This window comes from Sminthopsis crassicaudata, chromosome 1 (assembly GCF_048593235.1).
Source record: "Sminthopsis crassicaudata isolate SCR6 chromosome 1, ASM4859323v1, whole genome shotgun sequence".
In the NCBI taxonomy this organism is placed as follows: domain Eukaryota; kingdom Metazoa; phylum Chordata; class Mammalia; order Dasyuromorphia; family Dasyuridae; genus Sminthopsis; species Sminthopsis crassicaudata.
Genome location: NC_133617.1, coordinates 744,206,425 through 744,224,955, shown reverse-complemented (window position 1 = coordinate 744,224,955; position 18,531 = coordinate 744,206,425). Strand labels below are relative to the sequence as shown.

The 18,531-nt window shown below is 34.7% G+C and overlaps 1 protein-coding gene across 1 annotated transcript in view; it reads left to right on the top strand.

Moving 5' to 3' along the window:
* Window positions 1-1,424: 1,424 nt before the first annotated feature.
* The window catches only part of SCN11A (sodium voltage-gated channel alpha subunit 11), a 93,531-nt gene continuing 76,424 nt past the window's right edge, over window positions 1,425-18,531 (top strand). The window contains exons 1-3 of the mRNA XM_074289230.1: window positions 1,425-1,700; window positions 3,693-3,811; window positions 9,142-9,231. Of these exons, the coding sequence (XP_074145331.1) occupies window positions 1,425-1,700; window positions 3,693-3,811; window positions 9,142-9,231 (485 nt within the window). The remainder of the gene's footprint in view (window positions 1,701-3,692; window positions 3,812-9,141; window positions 9,232-18,531) is intronic.

Here is an 18,531-nt window from a genome sequence, read left to right as displayed (position 1 = left end):
TCTGGGCAAGTCACTTAACCATGTTTGCCTCAATTTCCTCATCTGTAAAATGAGCTGGAAATGGAAAACCCCAAGCCCCAAATGAAGTCATAAAGTGCTGGACATGACTGAAAAAGTGACTGAACAACAACAATAACATGGGATAGATACTGTGCTAGGTGCTGGTGACAAAAAGAATAAAGGAAGCACATCCTGGCTTAAAGATACTTATATTCAGTAAAGGAAAGCAAAATATGTGACTATAAGCATATGTGAAACACAAAATAAATACACGATTGTGGGAGGGGCCTCAGGAGCTGGGGGATTAGAGAAGATTTTATATAAGAGGTGACACTAGAGCTCAGCTTTGAAGGACTCTAGGAATTTGAAGAGACAGAATTTTGCATGCTGGCAAATAGGCCTGGAATGATCCCTTACCAGCTTCCTTTGACCCACCTGAGGACAGCCGAAGAAGAGCAAGGAGGAATAAGGCTAGAAAAGTAGATTAGAATCAGCTTGTGAGGGGCAGAAGACTTTTTTTTTTCAGTAGGGAAGTGATGAGGTCAGATGGACACTTTAGGCAAATCACTTTGGCACTGGGGAGACTGGATTGGAGAAGGGAGAGACTTGAAGCAAGAAGGTGGATTAGAAGACTACTTAATAAATCAATAATAAATATTTATTAAATGCTGGGAGGCACTGGCAATGTGAAAAAAAAGACTAACATTTTCCCTGACCACATAGAACTTAGTATTGAGGGTGAAGAGTCCTCCAGTGCACAAGGAGGTGTGTTCAAAATAAATATGAAGTGCTTTGTGATGAAAAGGCTCTGATAGCTGGGGTAGGTGGTGGGAGGGTGGACTGAGGAATGATTTCATTCATGTGGATGTTGGCAATTTAGTTGCGTCTCAAAGAGATGGAAATGCAGAAGAAAGAGTGCTTTCGAGGACCATGTGGATGGGGGGACATGCGGCTAGAGAGGACAAATACCAGGAAGAGAGAATCAACCAAGCTTGGTCACTGATTAGAGATGGGAGTGACGATGATTCTATCTTAGGCTTGGTGAATGGCAGGATTATGGCAACTTTGACAGATGTAGGAGAGTTTCTAACAGAAGTAAATGGTGGGGAAGACAATGAGCACTGTTTTGGACATATTAGTGCTTTGCACACACCCACCTGAAAATGTTCATTAACCATTAGGTGAACTCAGGCAAGAACTTTTGAATATTTTGAGTACTTAGCAAATAATCACAACAGGTCTTACTTTGACATGTATTGCCTTATTGATTTTGGATATAAGAATTTCATCAGAAATCACATGTACAAAATCCTTTCTCCTATCTGTTTCTCTTCTTTTTATCCTGGAGGCATTCCATTTTGTGGGTAGATAATGTTTTATTTTACCTTTGAGTCCTCAGTGCATCATTTCTCTTTGTCTCAAGGATGAAAACAGAAGAAAAGATGGCCTGCCCCGTGATCTTCCCAGATGCTCGCAACTTCCATCATTTCACTCCGGATTCCCTGCTTATGATTGAGAAACTTATCGCCGAAGAGAAACTGAAGAAGAATACCCAAGATCCATCAGCTCTAGAAGCCCCTCCTCAGCCTCAGCTTGACCTGAAAGTATCCAGGAAGTTGCCTAAGATTTATGGGGACATTCCTCCTGAGGTTGTGGGGAAGCCTCTGGAAGACCTTGACCCTTTCTATGTGAACCACAAGGTGAGCCAAGGGATAATCTAAGGCAAAGACTCCCTATCCGTACTATATTTGTATGGTTATGGAATTAGTCATTTTGGGATTCTCATCTTCATCTTTTTAGTTTCGGAGCATGCCCCCTCTTCTCAGGGTGCTTCTTGGAGTGGTAATCTAGGCTAACAATAGGGGAATAAAGGAGGATAGAGAAGCAAAAATGTCGTTAGCTTTGGCGAAAAGAGAACTAAATTGCGAATCATAAAACTGAGGCTCTTAGTTCTGGCTTCATAGCTTTCTTTTTAGAGGTAAAAAATTTACAACAGGTGATAAAACTTAAGAAAAATAGAGCCTTTGGTTAAATAAAAATGGAAAGAAAAAAAAAGATTGTGATGGTTCAGAGCCTTACGGTGTATAAAATGGAGATAATAATACCTGTCCTGATTCTTTCATAGTTTTATTCAATCAATCAGAGAGGATTTATTAAGTTTTTACTATGTGCCTGACACTGAGGACACAAAGCTGGAAAACATTTTAATGGGGAAGTCAACATGTACATAAGCACACATATACAAGATAAAAGTAGATTATATAGAAATTAACCTTAGTGTTGGTGATACCAGCAGCTGTGGCGATGGAAGAGGTCTCCTGAAGAAAGTATCTCTTGAGCTGAGACTTGAAGGAAACTAGGAATTTTCAGAGGCAGATAGATATAGGGAGGGAGAGCATTTCATATAGAGGATATGGCCAAGATAAATCTGGAGACAGCCAAAAGATGGAGTGTCATGTAAGACAAAGAGAAATGTATATTGCAAATGGTGAAATTCTAAAGAAATATGAACTATTTTCAGCCACTGTGATTTTTAAAATTCAATTTTCTTTTTCTTTTAAATTCCAAATTCTTTTCTTCAATTTATTTTCCCTCTCCACTCATTGAGAAGGCAAGAACTTGACTAACCACTATACATATGAAGTCATGCAAATAATATTTCTACATCAGCCAAAATTTTTTTAAAAAGAAAAAAGACCAAAAAAATGCTTCAGTTTGTATTATGAGTCTATCAGTTCTCTAGCTAGAAGTGGACAGCAGCAATTTTTTTTTTACCATGAATTCTTTGGGATTGTGGAAGATCAATGTATTGGTCAGAGTTACTAAATCTCATAACTGATTAGTTTTCCAATTATGTTATCATGGTGAAAATGGTTCTCCTGTTCTGTTATTTCATTTTGGAAAAGTTCATATAAGTGTTTCCGGATTTGGATCATTTATCATTTGGTGAATGGCTCTTACTCTTGCAAATTTGGCTCAGTTCCTATATATTTGAGATAATATATAATTTATTATATGACATAATATTATATACGTGATATAATTATCATTAGCAGTGAAATTAGAGTCCCTCTCCCTGCCGCCAGTTTCCTCCTTTTCTTCTAATTTTGACTGGCAAAATTTTTAAATTTTATATAATCAGAGGGAATGATTTTGGAGAGAAAATAATGAGTTTCTCTTTTGGACATAGTGAGTTATTGAAGGAAATATTACTAACAATAGCATAAATTAGCATCTTTACCCTTTTTCAGTGTAGAAATAGATGATTACCAAAAGTATTTAGATTAGACTGAAAAGGACATAGGCTCTTAGCAGTAGTTAGCATTTGGTGCAGGTTGTTGAGGGACATCTTGAAACTACTTCCCTTAAAACTTTCAAGAACAGAATCGATACGTGGACAGTTCTAGGGTAGTTCTGTTTAGAATTTGGAGCTGGAACATGTGACCTCTCAAGCTGATTTCCTGCTCTGTGATTCAAAAGACCGATCAAAGAGTGATTATCCTTCACATGAAAGCTGATACTTTCTTGGAATCACATCTTTAGGTTGGATGGTCGAGAAATGAAATTGTGCCCAATCTTGGTTTCCTTATTAATCGTGTATTTTTACTATCTAGTGCTAAGAAGGTTTTGGATGCTTTCTTTAATTTTTTTTATCACGCCGTCATTACTTATAATCCTTTTGTGTGTTTCAGACATTCATGGTGTTGAACAAAAAGAGGACAATCTACCGCTTCAGTGCCAAACCAGCCTTATTCATTCTTGGGCCTTTTAATGCCGTCAGGAGACTGGCTATTTACGTCTCAGTTCATTCATATCCTTTCATTAACACTTCTTTCTCTCCTTGCCTCCATTACTAGTCAGACATCACCCCTGGTGTTCTAAGTGGGTGGCCACGTGCCATCATCAAGAACTCCATAGGACTGGGTAATCAAGAATCCAAGTGCAAAGTATGAATTTTCAGTCAAGTAAGTGATGTGATTGCCATAACATAGAGCCGGAGGTCAGTAACTTTCATCATGGTAGCCTTGTACTCATATCCAGGTGGGCTTTAAAAAACATCTCAAAACAACTTTCTACAATATTGGTATTAGCTTCATCAGGGTTGATCAGAACTCTCATATCTGCTTTCTTGGTCTAAGGACAATAAAATGTCCTGTTTGTTTGTTTTGGCTTCTTTTTCTTGGAGCTATATTGGGGAAAGGAGGAGTAATCAATGAGATATTGGAATCACTACTGGGGGTGAGATATTGCTAACACAGCATAGAGAAGGCATATTTATTCAGGGTTTATTTTGTTTTTGATTTCCTTGACAATGAGAATGATTTTTGCATTGGAAAATATATCATCATTACTGTGATCATAGATAGTATTAAATGGCACTTTAGGTGTATTATCTCATTTTGACTCTTCCAACACCCAGTAAGGGAGATGATATTGTTATCCCTATATTACAGAACACAAATGAGGAATGAGTTGAACCTCCAGGAAAGAAAAGAGACACTAAGAAAGCATTTAGCTAAGCCTGATGAATTCCAAGTCACTAGAGTTTAATGACGAAAATGGTCTTTGGTTGCTGAAAGAGCCGGATTTTCTAAGCTCTCCTCAGTGATCTTTGAAAACCTGAACTAAATGGCAGATTTAGCATGGGTAGGCAAAAGGGCAAATGTCTCTGATTTTCACAAAATGAAATAGGTCAAAATTTTACAGTGTTTTAAAGGGGATGATTATGAAAAATCTAGAAAAGAAGGTATCCCCCAAATTCCCTATAACTTCATCAAAAACAAACCACGCCCGATTAATGTTACTTCCTTTTTTTTTTTTTTTTTTTTTTGGACAATATTAGTAGATTGCTTTAAGTCAGGGAGATGCTATAGATATAGTTTACATAAATTGCAGTGAAGTGTTTGACAAAGCCTCTTAAGCTTTTTTTGAGGAAGAGATGTGGAACAAGATATTTTTTTTCTGGTGGAATCAAAATTGATTGATTGGCTAGGTCCCCAAAATATGTATTAATGTATTTGATATCAGCTTGCAAAGAGATCTCTGCTGAAACATCCCAAGGATCTGTCCTTGACACTGTGCTGCTTAACATCTGATCAGCAGCTTGGATAAAGGCATTGATGATATACTTAGAAAATTTGCAGAAGAGGTAAAATTATGGGCCATCACTAATGCATGGGTTAATTATCAAGGTCCAAAAAGATCGTGACAATTCAGAATGTTGAGCTAAACATCATAAGATAAATACAAACACAAAATCTTCTATTTGGGTTAAAATTGAACTTCACAACTATAAGATTACTTTTATCTAAATGGTGTTTTTTGTTTTTCCAGAGAGGGAGAGAAAGAGAGAGGGAAGAAGAGAAGGAGGAGTGAAAGAGAGAGTAGGAAGATGAGGGAGAAGAGGGAGAAAAGGAGTAGAAATAGAAGAAGAAAAAAGAATTTGTTTCATTTATCAAGTTCTTACCCAATGCTCTAAACAGTGAGCTAATCATGGAGGTGAACAATAAAGTAAACATCAGAGAGCAGAGGGAACCCTTGGCAGTTGGAGAGGAGGAGACAGCATTGAAGAAGTCCAGAGAGTAGTTGTAAATGAAGTCAAGTAAGCTTGGGGCCCCTCCCCAAACTGTGGGAGAGAGCAGTGGTATCAAACTGAAATAGAAACAGATCCCTGCAGCTGCATATTGATTTCGAAAACCACAAATTGCCATTGCATTTTGATTTATTTTGTTAACCATTCCCAATGACATTCTAATCTGATTCTGGGAGTGCCTGGGAATTTTGAGTGGCCTCTGCTCTAGGCTATCAGTTGATTAGCTATTTTTTCTCTTCCAATAGTCATTCTCTTTGGCTTAGAAAATAAAAATTAAATAATATGGACAAGCTCTACTTTTTCTCTGATAGTTGTCCTTGTTCTGTTCATCTCAGCAGAGAGTCCCATCTTTTCCTTGATTTTTTCTTCACTGTTATAGCTCAAGAAAAATGATCTTCTTTTTTTTTTTGGTTCTCTCTTTGCTTTGCAATCTTAGATCATTCTAGGCATTAGCAATTCTAACACTATTCTTACAGATCCTGCCATGCCCACCTGACATATATTTGTCGCATGTTCTCTGTCTTTGTTTCCACCTCCCATGCCCAATTTTTAGAAGATGAAGTCGATTAATCAGTTCCCCATGCAGCTGTATTAGGCTTTAATAATTTTTCTTTATCAGATTTACTTCTTTTATATATTCAAAATTTCATTCTAGGTTGACTTTTTCTATAGAATTTTAGCCCATGGGATCCTCCTTATTTTTCCAGAGGATTGTTGGAGGCCACTGAATTTTTTTGGACTTAGGAAGAGTATTGTTTTTTGCTTTTTAGAAATTTAATTCTTTTATTTCAAGGAGAGACAGAGTTTGATGAAGAGAAGGGGGATCAAGCTAGTGGGAAGCATGAGAGAAGAGAGCCCAGGCAGATGGGACTTTCTTTATTCCAGGGGAGGAAGTTCAATTCTCAGACTGATGGGCAAGAGAGTGATTGTGGGAATAAGGTAGGTAAGGGAGTGGGAATACTACAATGGGAAAAATGAGTAGAATTGACTTTGCCTTTAAACAGTTCCCCAAACAGTGACACCATGTGTGACGTGATGAATAGCTAACCACATGGTGAATGTTACAGGCTGATATTTACAGGATGTCAGAAAGGTGGACATGGTACTCGGAACAAGGGGCTAGCCAGAGAATTCTGCAGGACAAGGTTTTGTGGGAAGCCATTAATGAATCAATAGAATTGTAGTGTCCTTCTGTGTATTCAGCCCTGTGTAAAGAACTGTAGGAACAGGCAAGAGGACATGATTCCAGCCTGTATAGACTATAAAACTTATAAAATAGCACACATAGGATTTTTTATTATAGCTTTTTATATTATTATATTTATATAATATTTATACTATATAAAACATTATTATATATAATATTTGTTAATATATTAAATTATATATATTTATAGTAATTATAATATATATTAAATATTATGGCTTTTTATTGAAAGAACATATGCATGGGTAATTTTTCAACATTGACCCTTGCAAACACTACTGCTTCAACTTTTCCCCTCTTTCCTCCTTCCCTCTCCCTTAGATGGCAGGTAAACCCATACATGTTAAACATGTTAAAGTATATGCTAAATTCAATATATATATGTATACATATTTATATAGTTGTCTTGCTATACAAGAAAAATCAGATTTAGAAAGAAGGTAAAAATAAACCTGGGAACAAAACCAAAAACGCGAGCAAACAACAACAGAAAGAGTGTAAATGCTCTGTTATGATCCACACTCATTTCCCAGTGTTCTTTCGCTGGGTGTAGCTTGTTCTTTCATCACTGATCATTTGGAACTGAATTGGATCCTCTCATTGCTGAAGAGAACCACGTCCATCAGAGTACATTCTCATACAGCATTGTTGTTGAAGTGCACAATGATCTCCTGGTTCTGCTCATTTCACTCTGCATCAGTTCATGCAAGTCTTCCCAGGCCTTTCTGAAATCATCCGGCTGGTCATTTCTTACAGAATAATAATATTTCATAACATTCATATACCACCAGCCATTCCCCAGTTGATGGGCATCCCCTCAGTTTCCATTTTCTGGCCACTACAAAAAAGGGCTGCCACAAACATTTTTGCAGATATGGGCCCCTTTCCCTCCTTTAAGATCTCTTTGGGGATATAAGCCCAGTAGAAATGCTTCTGGATCAAAAGGGATGCACAGTTTAATAACTTTTTGAGCATAGTTCCAAATCACTCTCCAGAGTGGCTGGATCCTTTCACAGTTCCACCAACAATGTATCAGTGTCCCAGTTTTCCCACATTCCCTACAACATTCATCATTATCTTTTCCTGTCATCTTAGCCAATCTGACAGGTCACACGTAGGATCTTACAGAATGATACACGACCAAGGGTGCATTATGTGGTCCATACCACATTTGCTATAGGAGGTTGGGGAAGGGAGAGAGAAAAATAAGATAAAGTTGGAGTAGTCAACTTCATGGGATAGGTAAGAATTGAATTTTATTGTAAACACTGGAAAGTGTCATTGTTGGGCCAAGTGAACAATGACAAGTACCATGGTGTAGTGCAGAGAAAGCACTTTGGGTGCTATTTATGCCTCTGGTAGATATTGGTTGTGTGATTCTAGGCAAATCCCGTTACCTTTTAGTATCACAAGCAGCTTTTAAAACTATAAATTACAGAATATTTGACAACCTATATTGATTGAGGGAATTTCTTCTTCAGGAGTTCAGAGTTTGATATTAAAATCCAATAGCTACGAATACTTAAGCACAGTCTTACAGGAAAGCAAGAATAAAACAACAAAGATGAAGATCTTTTTCAAGAGTGGTTAAAAATTAATCATTTGCAATTGTTGCCTCAGTGCAACAAGAGTGCATTTGAGCTAAAACTAGGGTAGACTAATCAAGGCTGTAAGATTTAGAGAGTAATGAATATACTTTCAGTATTTCATTAGACAGTTTCTCATTAGTACAAGGAGCCACCACTCTCCTATGGTATTGGCTTAATCTTGGACTCTTTTTTTCCCTCCCTCCTTCTTTCCCTTCTTTCCTTCTTCCTTCCTTTCCTTCCTCTTTCCTTCTTTCCCTCCCTTCCTTCCCTCTCTCACTTCTTTCTTCCTTTCTTCTCTCCCTCCCTTCCTTTTTTCTCCCTTCTTCCCTTCCTTCCTTCCTCTTTCCTTCCTTCCCTCTCTCTCTTCTTTCCTTCTTCCTTTCTTCCCTCCTCCTTCCTTTGCTTTCTCCCTTCCTCCCTCACTCCCTTCCTTTTCCTTGTACCACACATTTGTGTATGTGTATGAGCCTTGGTTCTCTTTTTACGATGATTGCAAATGAGATTCTTAGAGAGTTTGGATTCTGTGTCCAAGCTCTAAATATATTGGGAACAGGTGTTTACCGAAGCAGTGCCAGCCCAGACAGGCTGACTTGAACCCTCCTTTTCCTAAGTTGTGCCTTACCTCGCATGAGCCGCCAGGAAGAACTTGCATGGGAATAGAGGAGCTAGAACTAAAGGGAGTTGTGCTGACCATGTTCCTGTTCATCATTCTTTATACATTATCTCACCTCTTCCTTAACGGTATTATTCACATTATTCAGCATGTTCATCATATGCACTGTTATTGTCAATTGTGCCTTCATGGCATTCCTAAAAGATGAGAAAATGAATAAACAGGCTGAGTAAGTATTTCCCCTTGATTCCTCTCCTCTAAACTCCTATCACTTCTTGCTTCTGTTTTTGTTCAATTATGTTAATTTGTTAAATATTAACATATTAATATTAATAAATAAAATGTTAACATAATTTGTTAAATTATGGAATTTAATGAGAAAAAGCTAAGGGATGAGAAATAGGGAATTATTTTGCTCTAGGACAAATTTCAACATGATTCCTGGAAGATTTTGTATCTAATAGGAATCTGGTAGCGAATGAATTTAAATCTCCTAAAACAACTGAGATGAAATTAGCCAAGACTTTGGTGAATTGTCTTTACAAAAATTTGAACTTTGAGGAAAATTTCAGTTTTAAGCATTTATTACACACTGACTGTATGGAGTTCATTGTATATATTGAATTAAAAAATAAAGTTGAGATAAAATGCAGAGTAGACACCTCTTTTACCCCCTCTCTCTTTCCCTGTTGACCCAGAGCAGTCTGAAACTTCACAGAATTAAGCACCCAGTCAAAATCTATTTGGCTTTGCCGGTCCCAGTCTCTGAAATAGACTTCCTTTCTCAGTGCCAAGAAACTTCCCTTTTGCCATTCAGACTTTTCGGGTTCGTGAATTCTTTCACGTTGGGCCTGTGTCTCTGACTAGAGTTTCTGCACTGCCACTAATATGAGCTTATGATTTTCCTTCTGTGGTTTATCTTTTCTTGGTTTAGGTGTTGGAATCTCATAAAAGGGTTTCAGTAGGGTGTTTTCTTTCTCAATTTTTTTAATATTTTGAGAATAATTTGGACCATTTGGGTGCTAACAATTCTTTAGGAATTTGAATCAAGGTGTGCTTTTGTTCCTCCTCCTTGCTGTGGAAGCTTTTTTTTTTTTTTTTTTTTTTTTTTTTTTTTTTAAACACTAGATAAGTTCCTTTTTCTGAGACTGACCTCTATCTGCTCTTCTGATGGTTTGAACATTTTATATTTTTGAAAGTATTTTTCTTTTCTTTTTTGTTTTCTGTTTTGTTTTGTTTGTTTTGTCAGCTTATAATTGCATAACTTTTGCTTTTTTAAGAAAGATTCACTTAATGAATATTAAAACATTTTCATCCCTTGCATATTTTATGTATATTAATTTTTAAAATGTATTTCTTGTAACCAATAGATTGTAGTGTTTTGCTTTCTTATCTGATCTATCATTCTTTTAAATTTTTATTGGAGTTCTTAATCCATTCATCTTTAAAGTTATGAAGATTAGTTTATATTTTCCTCATTCTGTCTCTAATGTTGGAGTTTTTCAAGTTATATTTCAAATTATTCAAGTTATATTTTTTCTGTGACAATACTATGTTCTTTCAGTTATTTTACTTTAATCTTTTTTAATCTTTTTAAGCTGGCCTTATTCCTACTTTCTTTTTTCCCCTTACCACTGACCCCCTCTTCTTGTTTGTTACCCCTCTTTCTTTGGAGTTTTGCTTATTAGTTCCATTTTCTCTTTTCATTTTATCTGGTTTATACATCTCTTCCCTCTTTTTTTACTCTCAAATATTCAAGTACATTCCTCTTTCTTTTTTTCCCCTTCAACCAGTACCATTCATTCATTTTATAAATTTAATTTTTTTCTTTCCAAAAAAGATTTCTCTCATTCTCATTATCCATCTTTTCTTTCTGTCTCCTCTAGGCCCTCATTCCTTGACTCATTGTACCTATATTTATCCACTCTTTTTCTCTTTGTATTTCTCATATGATTCAACCTTCTAAGGCATTCAGGCTTTCTCTTCTAGGCAATTTCTACTTCTGCCTTGTGCAGCTTGCCTCGTAGCTTTCCCTTTTTTATTGTGCCTCATTCTCAGAACAATGTAAATTATTATAAGTGTTGGAAAGGATGCTGCCCTATGTTAAGAATCCTCTCCAACCATGCAGTTCATAACTGATCTCTATCTTTCCTCATTACCTTTTCCCCCATTTGTTTTAAAATCTTCCTCCTGAGCTCATGACCTTCCACTCCCAGAGAAACAATTATTCCTAGGGGTTCTAACTCCCTCTCCACTTTGCCCAGGTAGGAACTTCAGATCACTTAGACCACATTTTATGCTAGGTCCTCATCTTCTTTCAGAGACCATCTCTCTCTTCATCATAGGTGCATTGATCAGTGGGAATTCCCTACCATTACCAAAGCAAGAGCTCCTTCCTTCTTCTTCTTTTTAATTCTCCCCTTCTCTTCACTTATTTCCTCTATAGGTTCTTCTCTAACTGAGACTACAATGGTCAATTTCCCTTTATAGCTAGCCTTCAAGCATATCCAGAAACATTAGTCGCACCTCTCTATTCTTCTACTCTCCTTATCTCTTTCATGTTCACTCCCACATAATAAAGTAGACGCCCCCCCCAAACAAAAACAAAAACTAAAACTAAACATTGATTCACCTCTAGGCAGGGTGTTGCCACATTCTGTTTATATGGTTCCAGTCCTACCTTTTTACTGTTATTTCCACTTGACTTTCTTCCTTGTCTCCTTGTGATCATTTGTTTTGTTTTATTTTATTTTTTAGCGTTTTCTTTTCTTTTCTTTTTATAGCTTTTTATTTACCAGATATATGCATGGGTAAATTTTCAGCATTGACAATTGCAAAACCTTTTGTTCCAATTTTTCCCCTCCTTTCCCACCCCCTCCCCCAGATGAACAATACATGTTAAATATGTTAAAGTATATGTTAAATACAATAAATGTATACATGCCCATACAGTTATTTGCTGCATATTAGCTTTTTTATTTTCAAAATATATGCATAGATAGTTTTGAACACTCACAAGGTTTGCAAAACCTTGTGTTTATATTTTTGTTTTTTTCTCCCACCCCTTCCCTAGACAAGTAATCCAATATATATTAAACCTGTGCAATTCTTCTCTACATATTTCTACATTCATCATGATGCACAAGAAAAATCAGATCAAAAAGGAAAGAAAATGAGAAAGAAAACAAAAGCAAGCAAACAACAACAAAAAGGTGAAAATACTATGTTGTGATCCATATTCAGTCCCCCAGTCCTCTCTCTAGGTATAGGTCGCTCTCTTTATCTAGGCATTGGAACGGGCCTGAATCACTTCTTTGTTGAAAAAGCCACGTCCATCAGAATTGATCATTGTATAATCTCATTGTTGCCATGTACAATGATCTCCTGGTTGTGCTTATTTCACTCAGTATCAGTTCCTGTAAGTCTCTCTAGGCCTCTCTGAAATTATCCTGCTGGTCATTTTTTACAAAACAATAATTTTCCGTAACATTCTTATGACATAACTTATTCCCAAGCTGAAGGGCAGCCACTTAGTTTCCAGTTTCTTGCTACATACATTTTGCACATGTGGATCCCTTTCCCTCTATTATGATCTCTTTGGGATACAGGCCCAGTAGAGATACTACTGGATCAAAGGGGATGCACAGTTTGATAGTCCTTTAGGCATAGTTCTATATTGCTTTCCAGAATGGTTGGATCAGCTCTCCTTATGAACATTTAGAAAGAGATCTCTTTCTGGTCTCTCTGCTGTTATTCTATTGCTGTTATTATTCTTGGTTGGTGCCTTTATTGCTCCCCTTACATTTCTGTCATTTGAGGTACTTGAGGGACAAATAATTTCTTAATGCCTGGTTTTCTTTCTAAAAATGTTTCAAACGACTATTATTGAATGTTCATCTTTTTTCATTTATTGTTAAGCTTAGTAGTGCAGGACAGATTACCCTGGACTCGATTTTGAGCTGTATTGCTCCTTGAAATATATTATTCCATTCCCTCCTATATTTTCTTGTAGGTACTGAATAGTCTTCTGTTAAATAGTCTTCTGTTATTTGAATTTCTTTTTCTTTGTATTTGAAGGGATTTCTTTTTAATGACTTAAAAAAACTTGTTTCTGAACTGAATTGCTAAATTTAAAAATTGTTAAGTGTCTTGGAGTTTGTAGTCTTGATTTTTGTTCCTCTGGAAGTGATTTATTAATTCTTTCAACCAGTATGAAATTTTCTATGTTCAGAAACTTGGGACTGTTATTCTCTTTTTATAATTTCCTTCACTATCTTTAAGACTTTTGTCCTGTTGTGTGCTTTTATGATCTGTACTTTGCACCTATGTATTCTATCTTCTAGATCACTGTGTTTTGCTTGCATAATCAGCATATTTTCTTTTAATTTTTCTTTTTCTAGATGGCCCCTTGCTTGTGAATATTTATATTTCCAATCCATTGTTTTCTTTTTTTGTTTGTTTTTTTGATGAGACTTGCTTTCGATGAATTCTAATTTTTCTATTCAGCTCAATATTTTTGTTGTGTAGGCCATAAATTCTGCTCTCCTGATTTTCTTTTCTCCTTTGAATTCCTCAGAAGCAGCAGATGATTTCAAATTCTCATATTTCATAGCATCTTCTGTTTCTTCAAGTGTTGAATCATGTTCCTTTATTTTATGGTATTTATTCAGAGATTCCTGAACTCATTTACTAAATCTGAAAGCCACATTTCTCCTGCTATTGGTGAATTGCTGCTGGAATTATCTGCTTTCAATATCTTTAAGTTTTCTTCTTCTTGAAATCTTTAGTAACTTTGATCTTTCCTCCCCTTTTGTTGTGAAGGTTGTCTCTCACATGTTCCTCAAAAGGAGTGTCAGCTGTAGCCTCTTCTGTCATTTTTCTTCAAGGATGACTTTAATTTCCTCCTGAGGCTGCCATTTTACTTTCCTTAGAGGGAGTGAGTATTGGGCTAGAATTATATTTATATGTTTCTTTAAATATTATTCCTCTGGGGAATGTAGTGTTAAGATTCAATATAATTTCTAGTCACTGTTTCATTAATGGGGGAAGCAGGATCACAAGCTTTATATCCAAGAGTTGAACCCTTTTCTTGCCCCCCCTTTACACCAATTGGTGGCAAAATGGACTGCAGAGTAAGTATAAAGGAGAATATACACCAAATGATACAGATGAAGGAGTGCTCCAATCGGGAGTGAGATAACTCAGCCAAGAGAGAGTCCTAGATTTCAGCCAAGGGGAAATTCCCTGAGGTCTCTAGAGTACCAAGCTAATAGAGAGGGCCAACTCCTCTCATATTTCCTTCTTCCTAGAATATTTTCCTTTAACAACCCAAAGCAGGGCTAGTTGGCATCCTCATCTCTCTTAAAGTTGGAAATCAGAAGAGCCTAAAGTCCCATGAGACTCAAAGCAGATCCTAAAGACTGAAAACAAACTTGAAGCTTGAGGTGAATTAAAAGAAGATCAGAGACTGAGGCTTTCTTCCATTCTTGACAATTTTGTTTTTTTTTCAGGTGCTAGTATTGATCTCCACCAATGAGAGATCTCCATATCAATGGACTTTGAGGTCCCATTTTTCCTTATTACTCACTTTCTGAGACTCAGACTGATTCACTTCTATCTTATGATGGTTTCTTTAGGAGCTGTATCTCAAAGTAACTCGGCTTCCTCTCTGGGCAATTTAGAAACATCAGTCTCTGTCCTAAGTCATTTTGGGGTGGTTAGAATTGGCCCCAGCTGAGTACTGAATGCTTTCCTTCACACTTAGTGGAGCCCGTTCTACTGTTTGCTGCCCTGTTCTGGTCCCTCTATTCCTCAGTTCTCTGGCTTAGTACCGGTAGATCAGAGAGTTTTTCCAACACTGAACACTGCTGGTTGTTGGGGTACTGGTTTTGCTCGGTTCACTTTGCAATAGTTTATGTACGTCTTTGAAAGTTTTTCTGAAATCCATCTGCCTATCATTTCTTATTGCTTATTAGTATTCTATCACAATCATACACTCACAACACAACGAACCATTCCCATTTTTGGACATCCTCTCAATTTCCTCTTGCCATCACAAAGAGAGGTGCTATAAATATTTTAGAACATATAGGTTCTTTTCCTTTTTCTCCAATCATCTTTTCAAATAGACTTAGTAGTGATACTGGTTAGGTCAAAGGATACAGGCAGTTTAGGTATAGTTCCAGATTATTCTCCAAAATGGTTGGCTCAATTCACAATTCCACCAACAATGCATTATTGTCCTAATTTTCCCACATTCCCTCCAATATTCGATGTTTTCCCTTTCAATCATTTAAACTAATCGATAGGTATAAAAAGGTATTTCAAGGTTGTTTTAATTTGCATTTCTCTAATTATTTAGAGCATTTTTATATGAAGATAAATGATTCTGATTTCTCTACTTAATATCTGCCTGCTCATGTCCTTTGATCATTTGCCAATAAGGAAATGATTTGTATTCTTATAGATTTCATAAAGATCTTTATGTATTTGAGATATGAGACCTTTTATCTGAGAAGCCATCTATAATTTTTTTTTCCTCAATGTTTTGCTTTCCTTCTAATCTTGGCTACATTTATTTTTTATGTACTTTACTTTAATATAATCTAAATTATTCATTTTACATATTACTCTGCTCTCTCTCTTGTTTTTTCATAAGTTGTTAACCTATCTAAAAGCCTGATAAATAATATGTTCCATGTTCTTCCAATTTTTTTGTAATATCTTTCTTTGTATCTAAGTCATATAGCCATTTTGATCTTATCTTGGTAGATGATCTGAGATATTCATCCATGCTCAGTTTTTGCCATTGTGCTTTCCAGTTTTCCCAATAATTTTTACAAAATAATGAATGCTTATCCCCAAATTTTGTTTTTACATTAATCACATACAAGGTTGTTATATTTATTTGTTGCTGTAAATTGTATATCTATTCTGTTCCATTGATTTACCTTTATATTTCTTAACCAGCACAATATAGTTTTAATAATTACTGCCTTTTAATATATTTAAGATCTGGTATTGTTAAATCTCCTTCCCTTACATCTCTTACATATATATATCAAAGGAACATATATATTTTTTTTTCACTTTTTTTTTGTTCTTTCAAATGAATTTTGTCATTTTTTTCTACTTCAGTAGAATATTTTTGGATAATTTAATTAGGATAGCATTAAATACATAAATTGGTTAAGGTAAAATTGCCATTTTCAAAAATTATATTGGCCTAGTCTATCTGTGCACAATGAATATTTCTTCAATTATTTGAACCTTAATTATTTATATTAAATTTTTTCATAATTTTGTTTATATAGTTCCTAGTTTTATTTTGGCAAATATATTCCTGGTTATTTTACACTGCTTAGAATTATTTTAAATGGAGTATTTCTTACTATCTTCTTGAAGGATTTTGTTTATGATATATAGGGATGATGGTGATTTATATGGATTTACCTTATATCCTAATCCTTTCTCAAAATTATTAATTGTTTTAACTAACTTTTTAGTTGAATCTTTGGAATTTTCCAAGTATTTCATTAAATCATCCATAAAAAGAGATAGTTTTATTGCTTTGTTCCTTATTCTGATTTCTATTTCTTTTTCTTCTCATTTCTATTGCTAGTATTTCCAATACAATCTTGAATAATGAATAATTGAATAATGACAGTGGGCATCCTTGTTTCACACCTGAGCTTACTGAAAAATCTAGCTAGACTCCATTAGGAATAATGATTGCTGGTTTTAGATTAATGCTTTTAAAAAAATTATTTGAGGAAGAACCCTCAAATAATGTTTTTTCCTACTATATTTTTAATTTTTAAAATAGAAATTAGTGTTATTCTTTATCAAAGCTTCTTTTCTATAAATATTGATATAATAATATGATTTTAAAATGTTTTTATTATTGATATAATCAATTATGTTAATTTTTCTTATGTTAAACCATCCCAACATTTCATGTATAAATCCCATTTGGTCACAATGTATAATCTTTCTAATATATTGTTGTAATTTTTTAGCTCATATTTTATTTAGAATTTTGCATTCATATTCATTAATGAAATTACTTTATACTTTTCTTTCTATATTTTTATTTTTCCTGGTTTAGTTATCAGTATAATATTTTACAAAAAGAGTTTGATAGAATCCCTCTTTTGCCTACTATTTCAAATAATTACTTTAGTATTGAATTTAGTTGATCTTTAAATGTCTGATAGAATTCACTTGTGAATCCATCTGGTCTTGGTGCTTTTTTCTTAGGAAGTTCATTCATGGCCTGTTCAATTTTTTAAAAAGGTCTATTTAGATATTTTGTTTCCTTTTTTGCTATCCTTAGCAATTTATATATTTGTAAATATTCTTCCACTTCTCTTAAATTGTTAAATTTATTGGTATTTAATTGGGAAAAGTAATTCCTTATAGTTTCTTTAATTTCCTCTTTGTTAGAGATATTCTTGCTCTTTGCATTTTTAATACTAATGACTTGGTTTTCTTCTCTCTTTTTAAAAATAAAATTAATCAATGGTTTAGCTACTTTTTAAAAAAACTTAAACTCCTAATTCAATGGATTTTTAAAAATTCACTTTTAATTTTATCTTTAATTTTTAGGATTTTCAATTTAATGTTTAACTAGGGATTTTAGTTCTATTTTAGTTTTTTTTTTTTTAATTGCACCCTCTATTCATTGGTCTTCTATTTCTCTATTTTATTGATGTAAGTATTTAGAGACATTTTTTTCTGTATCTGTTTTGATATGTTGTATCTTTACTAATATTCTCTTTAATGAAATTATTGATTGTTTTGGTCATTTGTTCTTTAACTCATTCATTCTTTAAGATTAGGTTGTGTAATCTCCAGTTAGTTTTAATCTATGTTTCCTTCACCCACTATTGAATATAATCATTATTGCATTGTGATTGAGTTCTGGTCTCTTTGTCACAAATATCTTAAAGTCTTTGAATTTGTCAAATGCTCATTTTTTTCTCATTTGGGATTACATTTAACATTGCTGGATAAATTACTCTTGGTGGCAATCCTAATCCTTTTCCTTTTTGAAATATGTTCTAAGCCTTATCTTTTAATATAGAAACTGGTAAATCATCTGGTAGAAATCCTGATTATATCTCCAAGTAGTTAAATATTTTGTTCTTTTTCCTTGCAATATTTTCTCTTTAATCTAGGAGTTTTGAAAGTTAGCTATGACATCGTTGTAAATTTTCCTCCTGGCACCTCTTTCAAGTGAAGAATGTTAGATTTTTATTTTTATTTTTACTATACCCTCTTGTTCTAGAATTTCAGGGCAATTTTCCTCTTGCTCAATTCTAATTTTCAAGGAGTTATTTTCTTTCTTATGATTTTGGACTTTTTTTTTTCCAATTGGCTAACTTTCTTTTCATAATTTTCTTGGATTGCTTCCCCCCTTAATTTTTCCTCAGTCTTTCTCATTCCTTTTAAAGATCTTCTACGACCTCTTTGGGGGATTATGACCATTTGACATAACTCTTTGCGGGCAAGAGGGACTTTTTTTTTT